The 18,312-nt window shown below is 48.9% G+C and overlaps 1 protein-coding gene across 1 annotated transcript in view; it reads left to right on the plus strand.

The window, feature by feature from the left end:
• Positions 1–2,548: 2,548 nt before the first annotated feature.
• Positions 2,549–18,312, plus strand: part of LOC140204412 (uncharacterized) — an 83,623-nt gene continuing 67,859 nt past the window's right edge. The window contains exons 1-3 of the mRNA XM_072271133.1: positions 2,549–2,578; positions 7,417–7,508; positions 11,586–11,682. Coding sequence (XP_072127234.1) covers positions 2,549–2,578; positions 7,417–7,508; positions 11,586–11,682 — 219 coding nt within the window. The remainder of the gene's footprint in view (positions 2,579–7,416; positions 7,509–11,585; positions 11,683–18,312) is intronic.

Raw genomic sequence — 18,312 nt, forward strand, 5'->3', positions numbered from 1 at the left:
AACGAAAACCAATTTCCCCCGGGATCAATGAAGTATAACTATGACTATGACTATTGAGCGAGGGCCATACACTAGCAGGAAGACCCCAGGACTGGCATTCTGGGATCCATCCAGAGTCCAGGTTTCATCCAGATGTCCTCTGCCCCCAGGTGTACCGCGGTCCTAGGCCGGACCGTGAATTCAGTCTCCAGTGTCCAGCGGCCTCCAGCCACGGCTTCTGCCCCTGCGAGGAGACTGCTGCCAGCAGCACTGCTGGTAAATGTGAGATGGCAGCCGGGATGACTCACTCTCTGAAGCATTTTTTTTTCTCTGTGTGTGTGTTGTTAACGTGACCTCGCCCACCCTGTGGCTTCTGCCGGCTTTGTTCTCTGGTGTTTGAAGGTGCTGAGGGTGTGCCAGTCACGCAAGCAGCAGCCTGGCTGTACCTGCCACCTGGGCACTGCTCTCTGCCCGTGCGTGCCCTTCTCACATGGTCCCAGGAAGCCCCAAGGAATGAAAGATTCTTTTCCCCAACCCCCCCCCATGCACAGAAACATCAATACCCTCCTCTTTGCCCCCCCCACCGCCACACCAGCAGAAGCACGTCCCCAACATGTCAGCAATAACAAAAGCCCCCAGAAAGACTTTGATTTAGAGTCCTTCTAAAACTACAGTGCATCTCGGTGCTTTGGCATCTCAGGCAGGCGAACAAGGTAGAGAGAGAGAGGTCGCTCCTGAAACAAGAGCGGAGACCAGCAGCTCGCTGTTCCGAAGTTACAATCTTCCAGCGTCACTTCTCCAATTCCAACCCCCCTAACCCCCGCCGAATCAGGACGGACAGGCTCCATCGAGAGAGAGAGAAAGGTATTGCTGAAGTACAGGGGCCTTCTTCCAACAGCTGCGCACCGCCTGCCGGTCTCCGTTTCGGTCTCCCACGAGGCAACAGTCGGCGAAATCGGCGAGGGATTGGATCGTCCATCAGTCCGTTCCCTCACACCCCCACGGAGGCACACGTCTTCCAAGTCGCTCCCGGGGAGATCGAAGCGCCAGGCCGTATGGCCGGTGTGAAAACCCACTGCTTGCAGAGAACCATAGTTTGAACTGTAGATCATGGGCCCCAACAGAACCCCAGCCACCTTGAAAAGAGAAGAAAGGAAGCAGAAGGTGTTTCGTGGACAATCTGGAAGGAGCCGCGTGGGTCTACAAAAACCTCTGGCACCGTTTTTCCTCCCATTCTAGTTCTGAGGGTTTGGAGAGGGTGCAGAAGCAGTTTATTAAGATTATGAGAAGCATAGATTGAGTAGAGAGACGGTATCTTTTTCCTAGAGTTGAAATATCTAATATTTGAGGGCATGCATTTATGGTGGGGGGGGGGTAATTTCAAAGGAGATGTGAGGGGCAGGTTTTTTTTGAAACACAGAGAGTGGTGAGTGTTCCACAGAACGTGTTGCCTGTGGCGTTTGTAAAGGCAGAAACATTAGAGACTTTTAAGAGACATTTAGATTGTCACTTTGAACCCATTTGCAGAGGTCGAGAAAGGCTTCGGGCCGGGCGGCGAGGTCTAGGGGAGGGGGCAAGACCTGGTGTTTGGGCGATTTAAACGCCGGCCCAGATCGACTGAAAAGCAGGCTGTCGGGACTAGTGTTGAGGGTCGGGCCGGTTTTGCTCGCTCTTCCACAATGTTCATTCCTCTCTCCGTGGCGCCGGGGGTCGTGAGACTGCTCCAGCCGCACGTGCCTCATGCCTGCGAGCTTCACGGCGATTTGTCCCGCTGTATGATGAACCGAGACTCAGGCTTTGGGCCTACTCCAGCTGCCCTGGGATTCGGGTCTGTGGGCTCAACTTGGTTCGGAATGTTGCCTCTTGCTTTTATCCTTTGCATGATTTGCGTTTCTTCCCTCTATTCTTCCCACAAATTGGGTGTTGGTCTATATCTTTTTTAATTGGGTTCTTTCAGTTTCTTGTTTTGTGGCTGCCTGTAAGCAGACTAATCTTAAGGTTCTGTAATTTCTATGTAGTTTGATAATAAATATACTTTGAATCCTTTGACAGGAGTGTGAGGAAAATAGAAGGATTTGAACGTTGGTGTAGGGAGAAGGGATTAGTTAAGTTGGCCATTTGATTACTAATTTACTTGGTTTGGTACCACATTCTGGACCGAGGAGCCCGTTCTTGTGCTGTACTGTTCTATCTTCTACGTTCCACGTTTGGGATGAGGGAGGAATCTGGAGCTTCTGAAGGAGAAGGAGAAGATGGCAGCGCGACGCAGCGTGTGCGGCCTCTCCGGTGATGATATCTGTTATCTGTCAAGTAGGATGTCATGCAGAATTCTGATTTGATGGAGGCAGACGTGAGAGCACGGAGGAACATCTGGTGAAACTTCTGAAATGCCCGCTTCGCTGCCGCTGCTACTGTGCGATCCAAAATCTCCGGAGGGGAATGGCCTGAGTCCTCGGCTTTGCCTGTCGCTGGCGGCTGGGGCGGGGTCGAAGCGCTCGGCAGAGATAGTGCTCGGTGTCGGAGGGCTGGTCGGAGGCTCGAAGTTTTCGGACGGACTCAGAGTCGGACTATGGTCGGGGGCTTCCAGGGAGCTGCATCGGCAAGTTTGCGGCGCTGGAAGCTCATGGCAGGGAGAGTTTTTCTTCCTTCTACCGTCTGCGTGAGATGTTGGGGCTATCGGGACTTTGAGACTTTTTTTTACCGTGCCCATGGTCTGCTCTTTATCAAATTACGGTATTGCTTTGCACTGTTGTAACTATATGCCATAATTATGTGGTTTTTGTCAGTTTTAGTCTTGGTCTGTCTTGTGTTTTTATGATATCATACTGGACAAACATTGTATCATTTTTTAATGCATGCATTTCTAAATGACAATAAATGAGGACTGAGTGTCCTCATAATCTAATCTAATCCATGGGGGAACGCGTGCGGATCCCAGGGAGAATACGTGAACTTCACGCTGTTGGCAACCTGCTGCGTTACTCTACGGCCCTGATGGGCTGAGTTCCGGCGACACAGCAAAGGTCACTGGTGGCAGCAGAAGGAAAGAAACTGTCCTAAGGTTTTTACAGTTCCACAGCGTCAACGATCTTTGGACAAGCCCCATCTCTGAGTTTCCCAGGAACCATCGGCCGACGTGCTGCCTGGGGTGTTCTGCTGCGGGTACGTTTCCACAACGTGTCTTCGTCTGGAGCCTCAGTGATGATAACCCAAGTGCGAGAGGCCACACTGAGCTTTCGTTACCGCCAACGTTGACTCCTCCGCTCTCTTGTGAGAGACCTTTCTCTTCCTCTGCTTGTCTTTGGCGCCAGTAGGGCCAGGCCTGATCCAGAACTCTGCCGCCAGCCGCACTTCTCCACTGCACGACCTTCGGTTTTGGCTCTTTGATTCAGATTTCATTCAGGTTCAATAGGCCTGTAGTATATAGGAGAATAATCAGGTCAGTTGGCCTATCGACTGTGCTACACCATTCCATCATGTCTAATCAGTTACACGCAAAAAAATTGCTGGTGAACGCAGCAGGCCAGGCAGCATCTATAGGAGGAGGTGCAGTCGATGTTTCGGGCCGAGAGCCTTCGTCAGGAGGGTCCTAACGAAGGGTCTTAGCCCGAAATGTTGACTGTACCTCTTCCTAGAGATGCTGCGTTCACCAGCATCTTTTGTGTGTGCTGCTTGAATTTCCAGCATCTGCAGATTTCTTCATGTTCGCATGACTAATCAGTTTATCCTCTCAGCCCCAGTCTCCTGCCTTCTCCCCGACTACTAAAGAACTTATCAACCTCTGCCTTAAATATACCCAAATACTTGGCCTCCACAGCTGCCTGTGGCAGTGAATTCCAGAGGTTCACCAGTCTCTGGCTAAAGAGCTCCCTCCTCATCTCCATTCCTAAAGATCATCCCTCTATTTGAGGCTGTGTCCTCTGGTCTTGGACTCTTTTCCCCCGCTCCTCCACACCAACTACAGGAAACATTTCTTTATCACATGTACAGCGAAGAATAGTAAAACCCGCAGTCTACATTAACAATTAGAGTGTGCCGGGGGCAGCCCGCGAGAGTAGCCACAGGTCCTGGCGCCAACATAGCGTGCCCACAACGCTCGGCAGGACAACGCTTGCAGCAAAAGCAACGGGGCAAAGCAAGAGGAATGCAAGCCCCTTTCTTATTCCTCCCACTCACTCACACACCCCAATCCCTGATTTGGGATAGTGTACATGGCTTTGTGAGAGGCTGGTCGTCCTTGGATCCCTCCAAGTAGCTGTTGATAGAGTGACAAAGAAGGCAGGAGGTGTGTTGGCCTTCATTAGTTGGAGGATTGAGTTCGAGCTGTGTGGTAAAGCTGCAGCTATAGGAAACTGGTTGTGGTATTGTGATGGCATACGGCAGTGAAGCGGGTAGTGCTGCTGCCTCATAGGTTCAATCCTGACCAACGTTCCTGTCTGTGTGGAGTTTGTATGCTCTCACCGTCACTTCCCAGGTGCTCCGATTTGGTAGTGCTGCAGCCTCATAAATCAAATCAGATCATGTTTAATTATCATTCAAATGTTCACGGATACGGCTGAATGAAACAGCGTTCCTCTGGGCAACCCCAACTGAGCATGGACTCCACGCAGCACCACCTCCGCCGTCTCCTCATGTGGACTGCAGCAGCAGGCAATCCTGACCTCTGGTGTTGTCTGTGTGGAGTTTCTGCGCTCTCACTGTCGCTCCCCAGTTGCTCGGATTTCCTTGGTAGGATGATTGGCCTGTGTGCGTTGCTCCGAGTGTGGGTGAGTAGCAGACATCCCAACCGGCAAAAACTCATTTGAGGGAGGTAGCACCATCAATTTTCAGGAGGCTCCCAGAACTTCCGGGAGAGGTGGGATGTCTGCAATAGAGTAGCTCCTTAGCAGCTAATGTTATTTAAACTAGCTGGCTAGCTATGCTAATGAACGAATGACACCTGTTAAACTCACCTCAACATGTCTTTTACAGTCTTAACCCACCATGGGCAATAGAAAAGTCACTGTTGCAAACAGTGCAGCGAGCAACACTGTCGTTATTTTGACCCCTATTAGGCAGGGGTACACTTTAGTGTAGTCTGGGGTGACATATGTTTTATATTTTCTTTTTTTGGACACTCTGCCATGGCGTGCTCTCTTGCTCGCTCTTTTTAAAAAAAAAAAAAAAAAAATCGATTTCCGGGATATTATACATAATTTGCGGGCATCAGGGAGCCACTATCAATATGCTGGAGACTCCCAGAACTTCCGGGAGAGGTGGCATGTCTGAAGTAGCCAGGGAACGTGTTGACCCTCTACTGTAGAGAGGGGTCAAAACCAGTGCAAATCCATTGCTAGGAGCCAGTAGGGACTAGATGGACTGAATAACTGACGTAATGATAGTCTGGTACTCTAGCTCCAGCAAGACAGATCACAAAGCACTCCAACGGGCGATTAGGATGGCTCAGCACATCACTGGCACTCATCTACTGGACCTGGAGACAACCTACAACTCTCAATGCCTACAGCGCCCTTGTAATGTCATTAAAGACCAATCCCAGCCCGACATTGTCCAATCTCCTGCCGTCTGGTAGGAGATACAGAAACATCTTCGCCAAGACAGTAAGACTGAAAAACGGCTTCTTCCTGAGGGCTGTTGTGCAGCTGACTAATGTTCTGCCCTGGCTTGCCAATGGCCTTTGAGTGTTATGGACTGTCAAAGTCACTTGTTGCATGTAAATATGGGATTAAAAAAAAAATTAAACTATACCCCATGCATTGTAAATATCTATTTCGCACAGTCTGGAGCAGCACCCCAATCTCATCTTGAGCAACAGCAATAATGTTCAGTTCTGTTCTCCTGGACAATAATGATTAGACCATAACGCATGGGAGCAAAATTAGACCATCAGGCCACTCAAACATTCTCCGCCGTGGGATCATGACTGATTTTTTTTTTTTTTAAATCCCTCTCAACTCCATTCTCCTGCCACCTTTGACTGACACCCTTGCAAATAAAGAGCCTATCGACCTTTGCTTTAAATATACCCAATGACATGGCCTCCACAGCTGTCTGTAGCAATGAATTCCACAGGTTCACCACCCTCTGTCAAGAGGAATTCCTCCTCATCTCTGTTCTAAAGGGATGCCCTTGTATTCAGAGGGCATGACCTCTGGTGGTTGTAGACGCTCCCACTATTGGAAACATCCTCTCAACATTCACTCTGTCTAAGCTGGGGGTTCACAGACCCCTCAGTTAATGGTAGGAGTTGTTATTGTTTTTGTTGTTCCTCTACTCGCCCTGTGGCCTATCGGGCGACAACCTTGCCATTTCCTTAGCATCTGTCTGTTTTTGTTTTGTGTGAGGCCGAGTTGCTAGCTCGACGCTCAACCCAACACAGATGGAAAGCGTGCAAGGAGCTGGCCGGATTCGAACCCGGGACCACTCGCCTTGAAGTTCGGTGCAGGTGCCAAAATAGTAGAAGTCCTCGGCAGAGAAAAGGTTGGGAATCCCTGGTCTGAGTCTTTCAATATTTGGTGGGTTTCAGTGAAATCCTCCCCTCATTCTTCTAAACTGCAGCAAGTACACTCCAGGCCCAGAGCCCATTAAATGCTCCTTGTACATTAAAACCTCCAGTTCCGGAATCATTCTCATGAACCTCCTCTGGACTCTCTCTAATGTCAGCACGCTCTTTCTTAGATAGGGGGCCCAAAACCCCTCTCAGTACTCAAAATGCAGTCTGACCAGCGCCTTGTAAAGCCTCGGCCCTTTCCTACCACGAACTTCGAGGATCGTGCAAATCTCTGATCTACCTGTCAGGAGGTGGCCCAGTGCAGAAGAGCTTAGCTGAAGCTGAGGAGGAGTCTGTGGGTGGGGTGGGGTGGGGGATGATGCGTGGTAGGAGAGGTGCTGAGGATATTTACTTATTTGTTGAGAGTAGGCCCTTCCAGCCAAGCTCTGATTTAACCCTACCCTGATCACAGGACAATTTACAATGACCAATTAATCTACCGACTGGTACAGCTTTGGACTGTGGGAGGAAACCGGAGCACCCGGAGAAAATCCATGCGGTCACGGGTAGAATGTACAAACCCCTTCCAGGCAGTGGCGGGAATTGAACCCCGGTCGCCTGTACCGTAAAGCGTTGTGCAGACCACTGTGCCAGCGTGCAACCTGCAAGTTTCTGGGGGTGGTGAGGGGGTTGGGGAAAGTTTGGGTTGGGGGGGTAGTGGGTGGGAGTTTGCAAAGCATCGGTCTCAGAAATTGCCCATTGAGAATCCGTGGTTTTCTCTACCACGCCAGGCCTGAACACTGCTCTCAAGAGTATAACAAGCAGATTTCTGTGGAGGGCTGTCTACGGGTGAGGAAGAGGGGCAGATGCCAAGGATCAGTCATGAACTCGTCACGTCCCCTCTACCGTGTTCCCCAATGACTGATTCCGTTTGTCAATCGTTCCAGGAGAAGAAGACATCAAGTGGGCTGGTGTTCGGGAACTCGCTGCACGCACTACCTCAGTGCAGGCTGCCGGACGGGAGTGGTACGATCCCAAGGTAAGTAGCAATCGGGTATCCCATTACGTGATCTAATCTCCTCCCCTCCTGGAGATGTGGAATGTCGCTGGTACGGATGCAGAGGGATAACGTCTCATCAGCACCCTTGTCCCATCACAACAGGCAGCTCTTTCACGCTGAACAGTAGATCCCTGTCGAACTGGGAACTGGAGTGCAAGTGTGTGCTTCCCTGAAAATAGAGTCACAAGTAAGAGAGCTTTTGAAATGCTGGCTTTCATCTGTTAGGGCGCAGAGTGGAAAAGTTAGGAGATCCTGGTACGGTTGTACAGGGTGCTAGTGAAGCCACACTTGGAGTTTTGTGGTTAGTTTTGGTTGCTATGCCAAAAGGAAGGTGTTTGAAGTAAATTTATTGTCAAAGTACATATATGTCACCATGTACAACCCTGGGATTTTTTTCTCAAGGGCATGCTCAGTAAATCCAAAGATCATAATCTTCTTCTTGGGGCCGTTAGCTCTTCAGTGGTGTATAGGCCATCGATGGCCTCCAGTCTCCATCGTCCAAAGTCAATGGTATAGTTGGAGTTCTCATCAATGGTCCTGCAATCCATTGTATCCACTGTACACGGGGTTGGCCTACACAGCCTCACCAGAGCCCTGTTGGCCGGCCTTACCCATTTCCTCCTTTCAGGATGGGGACGTAGGATTGGACTTCTGAGAGGCCAAGGACCACAATAGAATCAGTGAAAGACTACACTCAGCAGGATGGACAAGCAACTAATGTGCAAATGACAAAAGAAAAAGAGTAAATAAATGAGTAAGCAATAAGTTTGGAGAACATGAGATGAAGAGTCCTTGAAAGTGAGTCCAAAGCTTGTGGGAACAGTTCAGTGATGGAGCACGTGAAGTTGTCCCTCTGGTTCAAGAGCCTAATGGGGTTGAGGGGTAGGAACTATTCCTGAACCTGGTGGTGCGGGTCCTGAGGCTCCTGTACCACCCTTCCTGATGGCAGCAGCGAGAAGAGAGCCCGGCCTGGGTGATGGGGTGTCCCCAATGGTGGGTGCTGCTTTCCTGCGACAGTGCTCCGTGGAGAAAGGATTTCCAAGGATGGTGCTGGGTCTTGAGGGACTGAATCACAGGGAGAGATTGGACAGGCTAAGACTTCGTCCTTGGAGGTGAAGTTATAGAGGGGTTGTACAATCACGAGGTGTCTAGACGAGATGAATGCACTCAGCCTTTTACCCAGATTTGGGAAATCGAGAACTAGAGGACATAGGTTTAAGGTGAGAGGGGAAATATTTACTAGGAACTTGGGGGACTTTTTTTTTTACGCGAGGGTGGTTTCTAGGTGGAATGAGCTTCCAGAGGAAGTGGTTGAGACAGGTATAGTAACAACAATTGTACTTGACAGCTGGGCAGGAAAACTTTAGAACAGGAGTCATGGACTGCTTGCTTACTGGTATTGGTCTATGGTATACAAAGTAGATGGGAACCCCTGCTTCAGAAGTTTATGGAGTAAAAGCTGGAAATGGGATGAGCTTGGATGGTGCACCTCGGTCAGCACGGACCAGTTGGGCCAAAGGTCCTCTTTCCATGGATGGTTCTATCCTGGCTTCTGTTTTCCCCTGAGTCTGGACCCGAACACACGGCTTCTGGGTTGTTTCCCTGTCCCCGTTCCACTTGGTGGTTGTGTGCCTTTGTGCTATTGTGGGAGGGGTCACCAGGGGGAAAGATTCACCGATGTGCCCGAAGCCTCCAGGAAGAAATGCACCATCCCCACTGACTCCAATGACTCTCTGTCCCGTGACCCCCCTCGGAGAAAAGAGCGCTTGGGGTGGTACTGGGGACCTCAGTCATGTGTCAGGAGAACTCTCGTTTCATTGGGAGTTGTTTTAGGTGACGTTCCAAATCTCCTCAAACTCCTAGAGTTTCTACAGACATACTGTGGAGAGCACTCTGACTGGTTGTATCTCTGTCTGGTATGGACGGGAGGTGGCTACTGCACAGGACTGAGGCAACCTGCAGAGAGTTGTAAAGTTAGTCAGCTCCATCATGGGCACTAGCCAACGTTGTATCCAAGACATGTTTAAGGAGCGAAGCCTCATAGCGGCAGCACCTATCATTAAGGACCCCCACCTCTTGGGACAAGCCCTCTTCTCATTGCTACCATCAGGAAGGAGGTACAGAAGCCTGAAGTCACACACTCAGCGATCCAGGAACAGCTTCTTCCCCTCTGTCATCCGATTTCTGAATGGGCATTGAAACTATGAATGCTACCACACACTTTTTTATTTCTGTTTTTGCACCACTTATTTAATTCAACTATATATGTCCCATAATTCCGTTTTTTTTCTATTTTATTGTGTATTGCATTGTACTACAGCCGCAAAGTTAGCAAATTTCACGACATATTAAATCTGATTCTGACTGAGTGACTGAAGGAACATGTCACCTCACCTCGCCTCAGCCTCCGTGCCCATCTGTGGGAAGAGGCGTCATTAGCCACTTTGGAACCCACCGAACCGGACGCGACTCTTCCCCAGGGGCCGCCCAACACTGAAACACGAAAGGTGACGCACTTGGCTTGTAAGGCTTGGGTCAAGACCCACCTGGGCGTTGTCAAGCCATCGTAGAGAGGTTGGAGTCCTCCCGGGACCTGGGTCGACAGCGTACCTCCTCCAAACGAAACGCATCGCGATGGAGCAGCACGAGTTGTAGTCAGTTCAAGTACCGAAAGAGAAATAAAGTGAGCGAAGGGAGTTTGGTCTGAGAACAAAAAGAGATAAAGGAAACAATAACATCTCTACAGAGTATTTGTGATTTCAGAAACAAAATATTTATCATCTGAGGGACACACATCAAAGTTGCTGGTGAACGCAGCAGGCCAGGCAGCATCTCTAGGAAGAGGTGCAGTCAACGTTTCAGGCCGAGACCCTTCGTCAGGACTGAGGGACTACAGATTAAATTTTTGAATTTCTGGGCCTCTGAACTGCCTTAACCTAATTGTTAAAAGTAATTGAACTGTTATAGTACTGATCAGCATAATAATTGGTATTGCACTCTTAATATCCTTGTCTTTCTGTGGTGTTTAAACCATAAGATATAGGAGCGGAATTAGGCCATTCAGCCCATCAAGTCTGCTCCATCATGGCTGATTTTATTATCCCTCTCAAGCCCATTCTCCTGCTCTCTCTCTCTCTAACCTTTGTTGCCCTTGCTAACCAAGAACCTATCAAACTCCGTTTTAAATACTGTATATCCAGTGATCTGACCTCCGCAGACATCTGTGGTAATGAATTCCACAGATTCCCAACCATCTGGCTAAAGAAATTCCTCCTCATCTCTATTCTAAAGGGACTTCCTTTTATTCTGAGGCTGTGCCCTCAGGTCCTAGACGCTCCCACTACTGGGAAGCATCCTCTCCATACTCACTCTATCTAGGCCTTTCAGTATTCGATGTTTCAATAAGATCTCCCCCCCCCCCAATTATTCTAACCTCCAATGAGTACAAGCCCAGAGCTCTGGAACGCCCCTCGTATGTTAACCCTTTCATTCCCAGAATAATTCCCGTGAACCTCCTCTGAACCTTCTCCACCGCCAGCACATCGTTCCTCGGATATGATGCCCGAAATTGCTCACAGTGCTCCAAGTGTGGTCCGACCAATGCCTTAGAGAACCTGACATCCTTGCTTTTATATTCAAACCTTCTCGAAATGAACGCTAACACTGCCTTCCTCACCACCAACTCAACCTGCCAGTTAACTTTTAGGGAATCCTGCAGGAGGACTGCAAGATAAATGAATAATGGATTTAAAAAAAAATTCATGTGCAAGTCAAAAATTTGGGGGAAAAGTCAGGTTATTTATTGACGTCAAGCAAGATAATTTAACCAGTGTTCAGGGGGTTACAACACATGCCAGCTGGCTTAGTTCTTGGTGGCCTCACTGCATCTCTGTGCTTACATTTAGGCTTTGTTCCAGCTTGACAAACTTTCAGCTCGATTTCTAATGGACACGATGTGGTGGCACTTCCTGACCGTGTTCTTTATTGCACGGACCCCGTTTAATTTTGTGCTGGAGGTTTTATCTTTGATACCAATGGCTCCCCTCTACCCGGCAGGTTCCTGATGGAGGCCTGCACCTTTCTGAGTCAGCACCTTGAGACCGAGGGCATCTTCCGCAAACCCGGCTCGGCGGCGCGCATGAGGAACCTCAAGGTATGTCACTGGGAAGCCTGCGTGGTGCGCCGATGCGGGCTCCCCTGCGGTAGGGTTGCGGGGGGGTGGGAATCAGACTGGTGAGGGGGGCTCTCCAAAGTCTGAGCACTGCTCGGTGCACGGTGTGGTAGGTACAAAGACCTGGGGCGGATCCTTAAGCCCGGGCCTTTGAGATGCCGTAGATGTACAGAAAGTTATCAGGAAAGCTACTCACCTTCCCCCTCACCTGGTCTCGCGTGTCGCCTGCTAACTCGTACTCCTCCACCTCCTCCTCCGAGTGTCTACCCACTTCTATATCAGCCCTGATGAAGGGTTTCAGTCCAAAATGTTGACTTTTTATTCCAAATCTTACATTTGTAGATGTTGCCTGACTTGCTGAGTTCCTCCTGCATTTATGTGTGTGTTAACCAAGATTTCGAATATCTGTAGACTCTCCTGTGGGTTTTTATGTACTGGGCCAGGTACGTGGAGCCGGGGGTTAACACTGCAACTGTTCTCACACTGTTTGGTCCACACCTGAGTGCGCACTCTCGGAGTACATACACGTCGCCACGTACAACCCTGAGATTCTTTATTCTGCAGGCATACTTAGCAAATCTATAGAACAGTAACTGTAAACAGGATCAATGAACAGCAAACTGTACAGATGCAAATATAAATAATTAGTAATAAATAACGAGAGCATGAAATAACAAGATAAAGCGTCCTTGAACTGAGACCATCGGTTGTGGAAACACCAGAAATAGATTGAGTGTAGTTATCATCTTTGGTTCAAGAGCCTGATGGTCGAGGGGTGGTAACTGCTCTTGAACCTGGTGATGCAGATCCTGAGGTTCCTGTACCTTCTACCTGATGGCAACAACGAGAAAAGAGCATGGCCTGGTGCTGAGGATCTCTGAGGATGGATGCTGCCTTTCTATGGCAATGTTTCATGCAGAAATGCTCAATGGCCGGGAAGGTTTTACCCGGGATGTACTGGGTCAAATCCACTGCCTTTTGTAGGATTTTCCACTCATAGGCATTGGTGTTCCCATACCAGGCCGAAGTGCAGGCAGTCAGCACACTGTCCAACGCACAACAATAGAAGTTTGCCGTGGTTTCTGAAGACATGCCAAATCTCTGCAGACTCCTGAGGAAGTAGAGGCAATGTCGTGCTTTCTTTGTAATTACATTTATATGACGGGTCCAGGACAGGTCCTCTGAGACAGTGGCACCCAGGAATTTAAAGTTACTGCCCCTCTCCACCTCTGATCCTCTGAGTACTGGCTCATGGACCTCTGGTTTCCCTCTCCTGAAGCCTGCCATCAGTTCCTTGGTCTTATTGACATTGAGGGGAGAGACTGTTGTTACTACACCACGCAGCCAAATTTTCAATCTCCTCCTTTATGCTGATTCATCACCACCTCTGGTGCGGCCCACGGCAGTGCAGTCATCAGCAAACTTGTATATGGCGTTGGAGCCACACAGTCATAGGTGTAAAGTGAGTAGAGCAGGGGGGCTAAGCACACATCCCTGCGATGCTCCTGTGCTGATGGTGTTGGTGGAGGAGATGTTTTTGCCAACCCGAACTGACTGGGGTCTGCAGGTGAGGAAATCCGGGAACCAATTGCACAAGGAGGTATTGAAGCCCAGGTCTTGGAGTTTGCTGGTTAGTTTAGGTGCTGAGCAGTAATCGATAAAGAGCAACACTCACCACGCGCTGGAGGAACTCAGCAGGTCGGGCAGCGTCCGTGGAAAAGATCGGTCGACGTTTCAGGCCGGAACCCTTCGTCAGGACTGAAGAGGGAAGGGGCAGAGGCCCTAGAAAGAAGGTGGGGGGAGGATGGGAAGGAGAAGGCTGGTAGGTTCCAGGTGAAAAACCAGTAAGGGGAAAGATAACGGGGTGGGGGAGGGGAAGCAGGGAGGTGATAGGCAGGAAAGGTGAAGAAGGAATAGGGGAAAACACAATGGGTAGTAGAAGGAGGCGGAACCATTAGGGAGGTGATAGGCAGCTGGGGGAGGGGGCTGAGTGACATAGGGATAGGGAGGGAATTACTGGAAGTATGTTCATACCCTCCCCCCACCTTCTTTATCGGGCCTCTGCCCCTTCCCTCTACAGTCCTGATGAAGGGTTCCGGTCCGAAACGTCGACCGATCTTTTCCACGGATGCTGCCCGACCTGCTGAGTTCCTCCAGCGAGTTGTGTGTTGCTTTGACCCCAGCATCTGCAGATTATTTTGTGGTTATCGATAAAGAGCATCCCAATGTAGGCATCTTTGCTGTCCAGATGTTCCAGGGTTGTGTGAAGAGCCAATGAGATGATATCTGCTGTGGACCTGTTGATTCAGCAGGCAAATTGGAGTGTGTGTTGCCCCGGCTATACTCAGAGGGGACAAAATTGCAGACCAAGTCACCCACTTCTGTGGCACCTCCTCTATCCGTGAAAGCAAAGCTGTGGTTTCACTAACGTCCAGCTGACGCGGTGGGGACCGATCAGCCGGAAAGCGCAGCAACGTGAGCGCGGGCAGAATCTCGAGGGCTTTTGCTTGGAGTTAAAATAAAGGGATGGAAGACAATGTCGGAGAAGAGGTTCCACTCCTGGTCACCACGTTACCAATCAGTGCACGATACGGCTCCTTCATTAAGGTGATTAGCTGTCCTCACCAGGATGGTGGGGGAAGGAGACTGGGTAGAAAAGAGAGCAGGCAGTGCGGTGTGGTGTCGAACTGGAGTGCTCTTCTTACTGTGCTGAATGCCCACTTGACCCACTTACAGCCACTCTTAAGCCACCTCACTCCTCGCCTCCGTCGCTGTACAGCTGCGAACGTGCAGAGGTACGTGCGTGCGCTTCTTCAGAGCAGATCAGAGACACCGGGCCCCCACCGCCCCTCGAGTGCAGCTCTAATCTCAAAGCCGTGCTAACAAGCCGCTCTCCCCAAAGGCAGGAGCGGTGCCACGTGCCTCCTTCGACTGAGAAGCCAGGCTTTGTCTCCCGATGGCTGGCAGCTCAGTCCCAGAAATGCCCGCCATTGTTTCCAGCGCATTTGCTTGCATTCTAATGAAAATGAGAACGGTTCGGATCGGAGACCTGCCGCTCCAAAGGGGGCGGTGATTGTGGCTCTTCGCCTTTGGCCTGTGGTAAAATGCGCCTAGCTTCACTCTGATTCGAAACAGCCCATTCTTTTTTTGGCTCCTGCGGTGCTGGATTTGTATGTCATCTCGTCCGACTCGAGAAAGCGCTTCCCAGCCAAGGAAGCGGGGTACAGTATGTGGAGTGGTCGCCATTTTGCCGTCAGCAGTGGAGAGGACTTTCCTGTGCACAGCCACCTCCCATAGGCAGCAATATGGTGGCCGTTAGGTGTTCCAGTTCTTAACCAGCGACCGGGTGGTATGGTAGTGCTACAGCCTCGCTGCTCCGCCAACCAAGCGAACCCGCAAACCTCTGGTGCTGTCTGTGTGGAGTTTGCATGCTCTCCCTGAAACTGTGTGGGTTTTTAAAGCTCAAAGTAAATTTATAATCAAGGTACATGTATGTCATCATATACAACCCTAAGATTCACTTTCTTACAGGTATATTCAATAAAATTACAGGATAATAACCATGACATCCTTGCCATAATATCCTTGCCTTGCCACAATGTCCTTGCCATAGAGGGAGTACAAAGAAGGTTCACCAGACTGATTCCTGGGATGGCAGGACTTTCATATGATGAAGGCTGGATCAACTAGGCTTATACTCGTTGGAATTTAGAAGATTGAAGGGGGATCTTATTGAAACATAAAATCCTAAAGGGATTGGACAGGCTAGATACAGGAAGATTGTTCCCAATGTTGGGGAAGTCCAAAACGAGGGGTCACAGTTTGAGGATAAAGGGGAAACCTTTTTGGGCCAAGACTTGGAAAAACTTCTTCACACAGAGAGTGGTGAATCTGTGGAATTCTCTGCCACAGGAAACAGTTGAGGCCAGTTCATTGGCTATATTTAAGAGGGAGTTAGATATGGCCCTTGTAGCTAAAGGAATCGGGGTATGGAGGGAAGGCTGGTACAGGGTTCTGAGTTGGATGATCAGCCATGATCATACTGAATGGCGGTGCAGGCTTGAAGGGCCGAATGGCCTACTCCTGCACCTATTTTCTGTGTTTCTATGAGATAATCGATGAAAGACCGCACCAACTTGGGCAGTTGACTAGTGTGCCAAAGACAACAAACTGTGCAAATACAAAAAGAAAGAAATAATAGTAAATAACCAATAGATATTGAGATCATGAGATAAAGAGCCCTTGAAAGCGTGTCCATAGGCTGTGGGAACAATTCATTGATGGGGTGAGTAAAGTTGAGTGACATTATCCTCTTTGGTTCAAGAGACTGATGGTTGAGGGTAATTGTTCCTGATACTGTTGGTGTGAGTCCTGAGGCTCTGGAACTTCTTTCTGCTGGCAGCAGCCAGAGGAAAATATGTCCTGGGTGGTGGGGGGTGTGGGGGTGGGGGGTCCCTGATGATGGATGCTACTTTCCTGCGACAGCATTTTGTTTAGATGTGCTCAATATTGGGGAAACCTTTACCCGTGATGGACTGGGCCACTTCCATTACCTTTTGTAGGATTTTCCGTTCAAGGGCATTGGTGTTTCCATACCAGGCTGTGGTGCAGCCAGTCAGCAAACTCTCCACTACACACCCCTAGAAGTTTGTCAAAGTTTTAGATGTCATGCCGAATCTTCCCTCTGGGAGTTCCAGTTTTCATCCACATCGTACAGATGTAGGAGCTGGCGGGTTAATTCGCTGCTGTGATATTGTTCCTTGTACGTAGAAGAGGGGTAGAATCTGGGGTGGGGTGGCAGTAGTTGATGGGAATAGGAGAAGAATAGTATGGGATTAGTGCAGGATTGCGTGCTTTGTGGGTCCTTAAGGTTATTCTAGCCAGGGAGATAATGGGGACAAGCTCCCACTACCTGTTAAATGCTCCCAGTGGCATGCATCTCAAATGGCCTCCGACAACCAATACCAGCTCGGGGCCTTCACGTGTGGCTTAGCTACTAAACTCGGCAAAACCATTTCTACTGACAGAAGAAGTGGCAAAGGCGGGCTACTGGCGCTCTAAACCCAGTTGCTCTGGGTGGGTGGGGCTCATCAGCTATGTTCCCGCTAAGCTGTGCGTGTGCGCGCGCACAGGTTTTTCAGCCAGCGCACAAAGGAAATTAATGTGCTCACAAAAGGTTAGTTACCGAAAATAATATAGTAATTAATAATTATACTTACTGAAAATAATCTTTTAGCTAAATGTTTCTGTTAACTAGTTAGTCAGTTTTTCAAATACCACAATGCACGTCACTAATTTACGTCACCTCAGCTTTCCTGTTCCAGTTTGTACAGCTGCATCACGGCGGCAGCCATCCTTGGTGGACAGTGTTCATATCGTAAAGTTTACAACGATCTTTTTCAAATCCTGTAGATAGCTTACTAAGTTTCTACCGAAAAAAAAATATTGATTCACTATGTCGAATTCAAAAGAAGTGAAGGGCGTGAAGCGCAAAAGAACTGCAAATTTGTTTAAAGTTGAATGGCTTAACAAAATAGTAGAAACTGTTACACAGAAAGCTCATGAGGTCATGAACGTTCAGCTACGAGAAATATTTATGTATAATTCGGAAACTGGAGTTATCTGTTAGTATTGTCGTGATGCGAAAGTTGCCGGAGAATTTTCTAGTGGAAAGAAGTGGGACGATATTTGGAAACTTGACTTTTGGAAGCATCATTTGGCAAGTAAATCGCAATTGGATGGTATACAGTTAGAAAGGTTAACGATTTCAAATTTTCCGTGCAAGAAAAAATTAAATCCAAACTGATTTCAAACTTTGCTCAAATGGTGGCATTTGTACTTCAAAATGAACGGTTTTGCGAGCTTGCACAGTTGATGGACATTGGGGGAACCTTTCTTGCGTGTAGTGCGGACTGTGAGCGAGGTTTTAGCCTAATGAATCAACTCAAAAACAAGCTGAGAAACCGTTTAGGTGAATGTCATTTGGATATGTTAATAAGAATCAAAAGCTAGCAATTGATTAGAAGTTCTATTAGTCTAGATAGAGTTTACAAAGAATGGGTAAGTGCCAAAGACAGGAGAGAGAAAAATAACTGTGACTTAAATATGTATGTTATTTTGTTGTTATTCTGTGCAGTTTTATGTCAAACCTACATAAACTCTGCAATGTGTGCATTCAGTGCCCACATACTTTTGTCACAGGAAAAAAATTTGCACAACATAGAAACATAGAAAATAGGTGCAGGAGTAGGCCATTTGGCCCTTCGAGCCTGCACCGCCATTCAGTATGATCATGGCTGATCATCCAACTCAGAACCCTGCACCAGCCTTCCCTCCATACCCCCTGACCCCCGTAGCCACAAGGGCCATATCTACAACGTAAGACTTTTACGCACACTGACTACTAAAAGTTAGAGGGAACATTGTCTGTCAGCTCGTCTCAGAGAAGAAAATCTCTGACCTCTAACCTTGCGGCCATACCCACTCATGGGGAAGGCTTCGGGAATGGGCTCCAAGGGGAAGAATCCCGAGCTGGGGTCACTAAGGCGGTCCTACGTTGAGCTCAACACTGACTGGCAGCGCCTGTGATACTGCTGGTACCAAACTGTATTG

Source organism: Mobula birostris, chromosome 10 (genome assembly GCF_030028105.1).
Source record: "Mobula birostris isolate sMobBir1 chromosome 10, sMobBir1.hap1, whole genome shotgun sequence".
NCBI lineage: Eukaryota > Metazoa > Chordata > Chondrichthyes > Myliobatiformes > Myliobatidae > Mobula > Mobula birostris.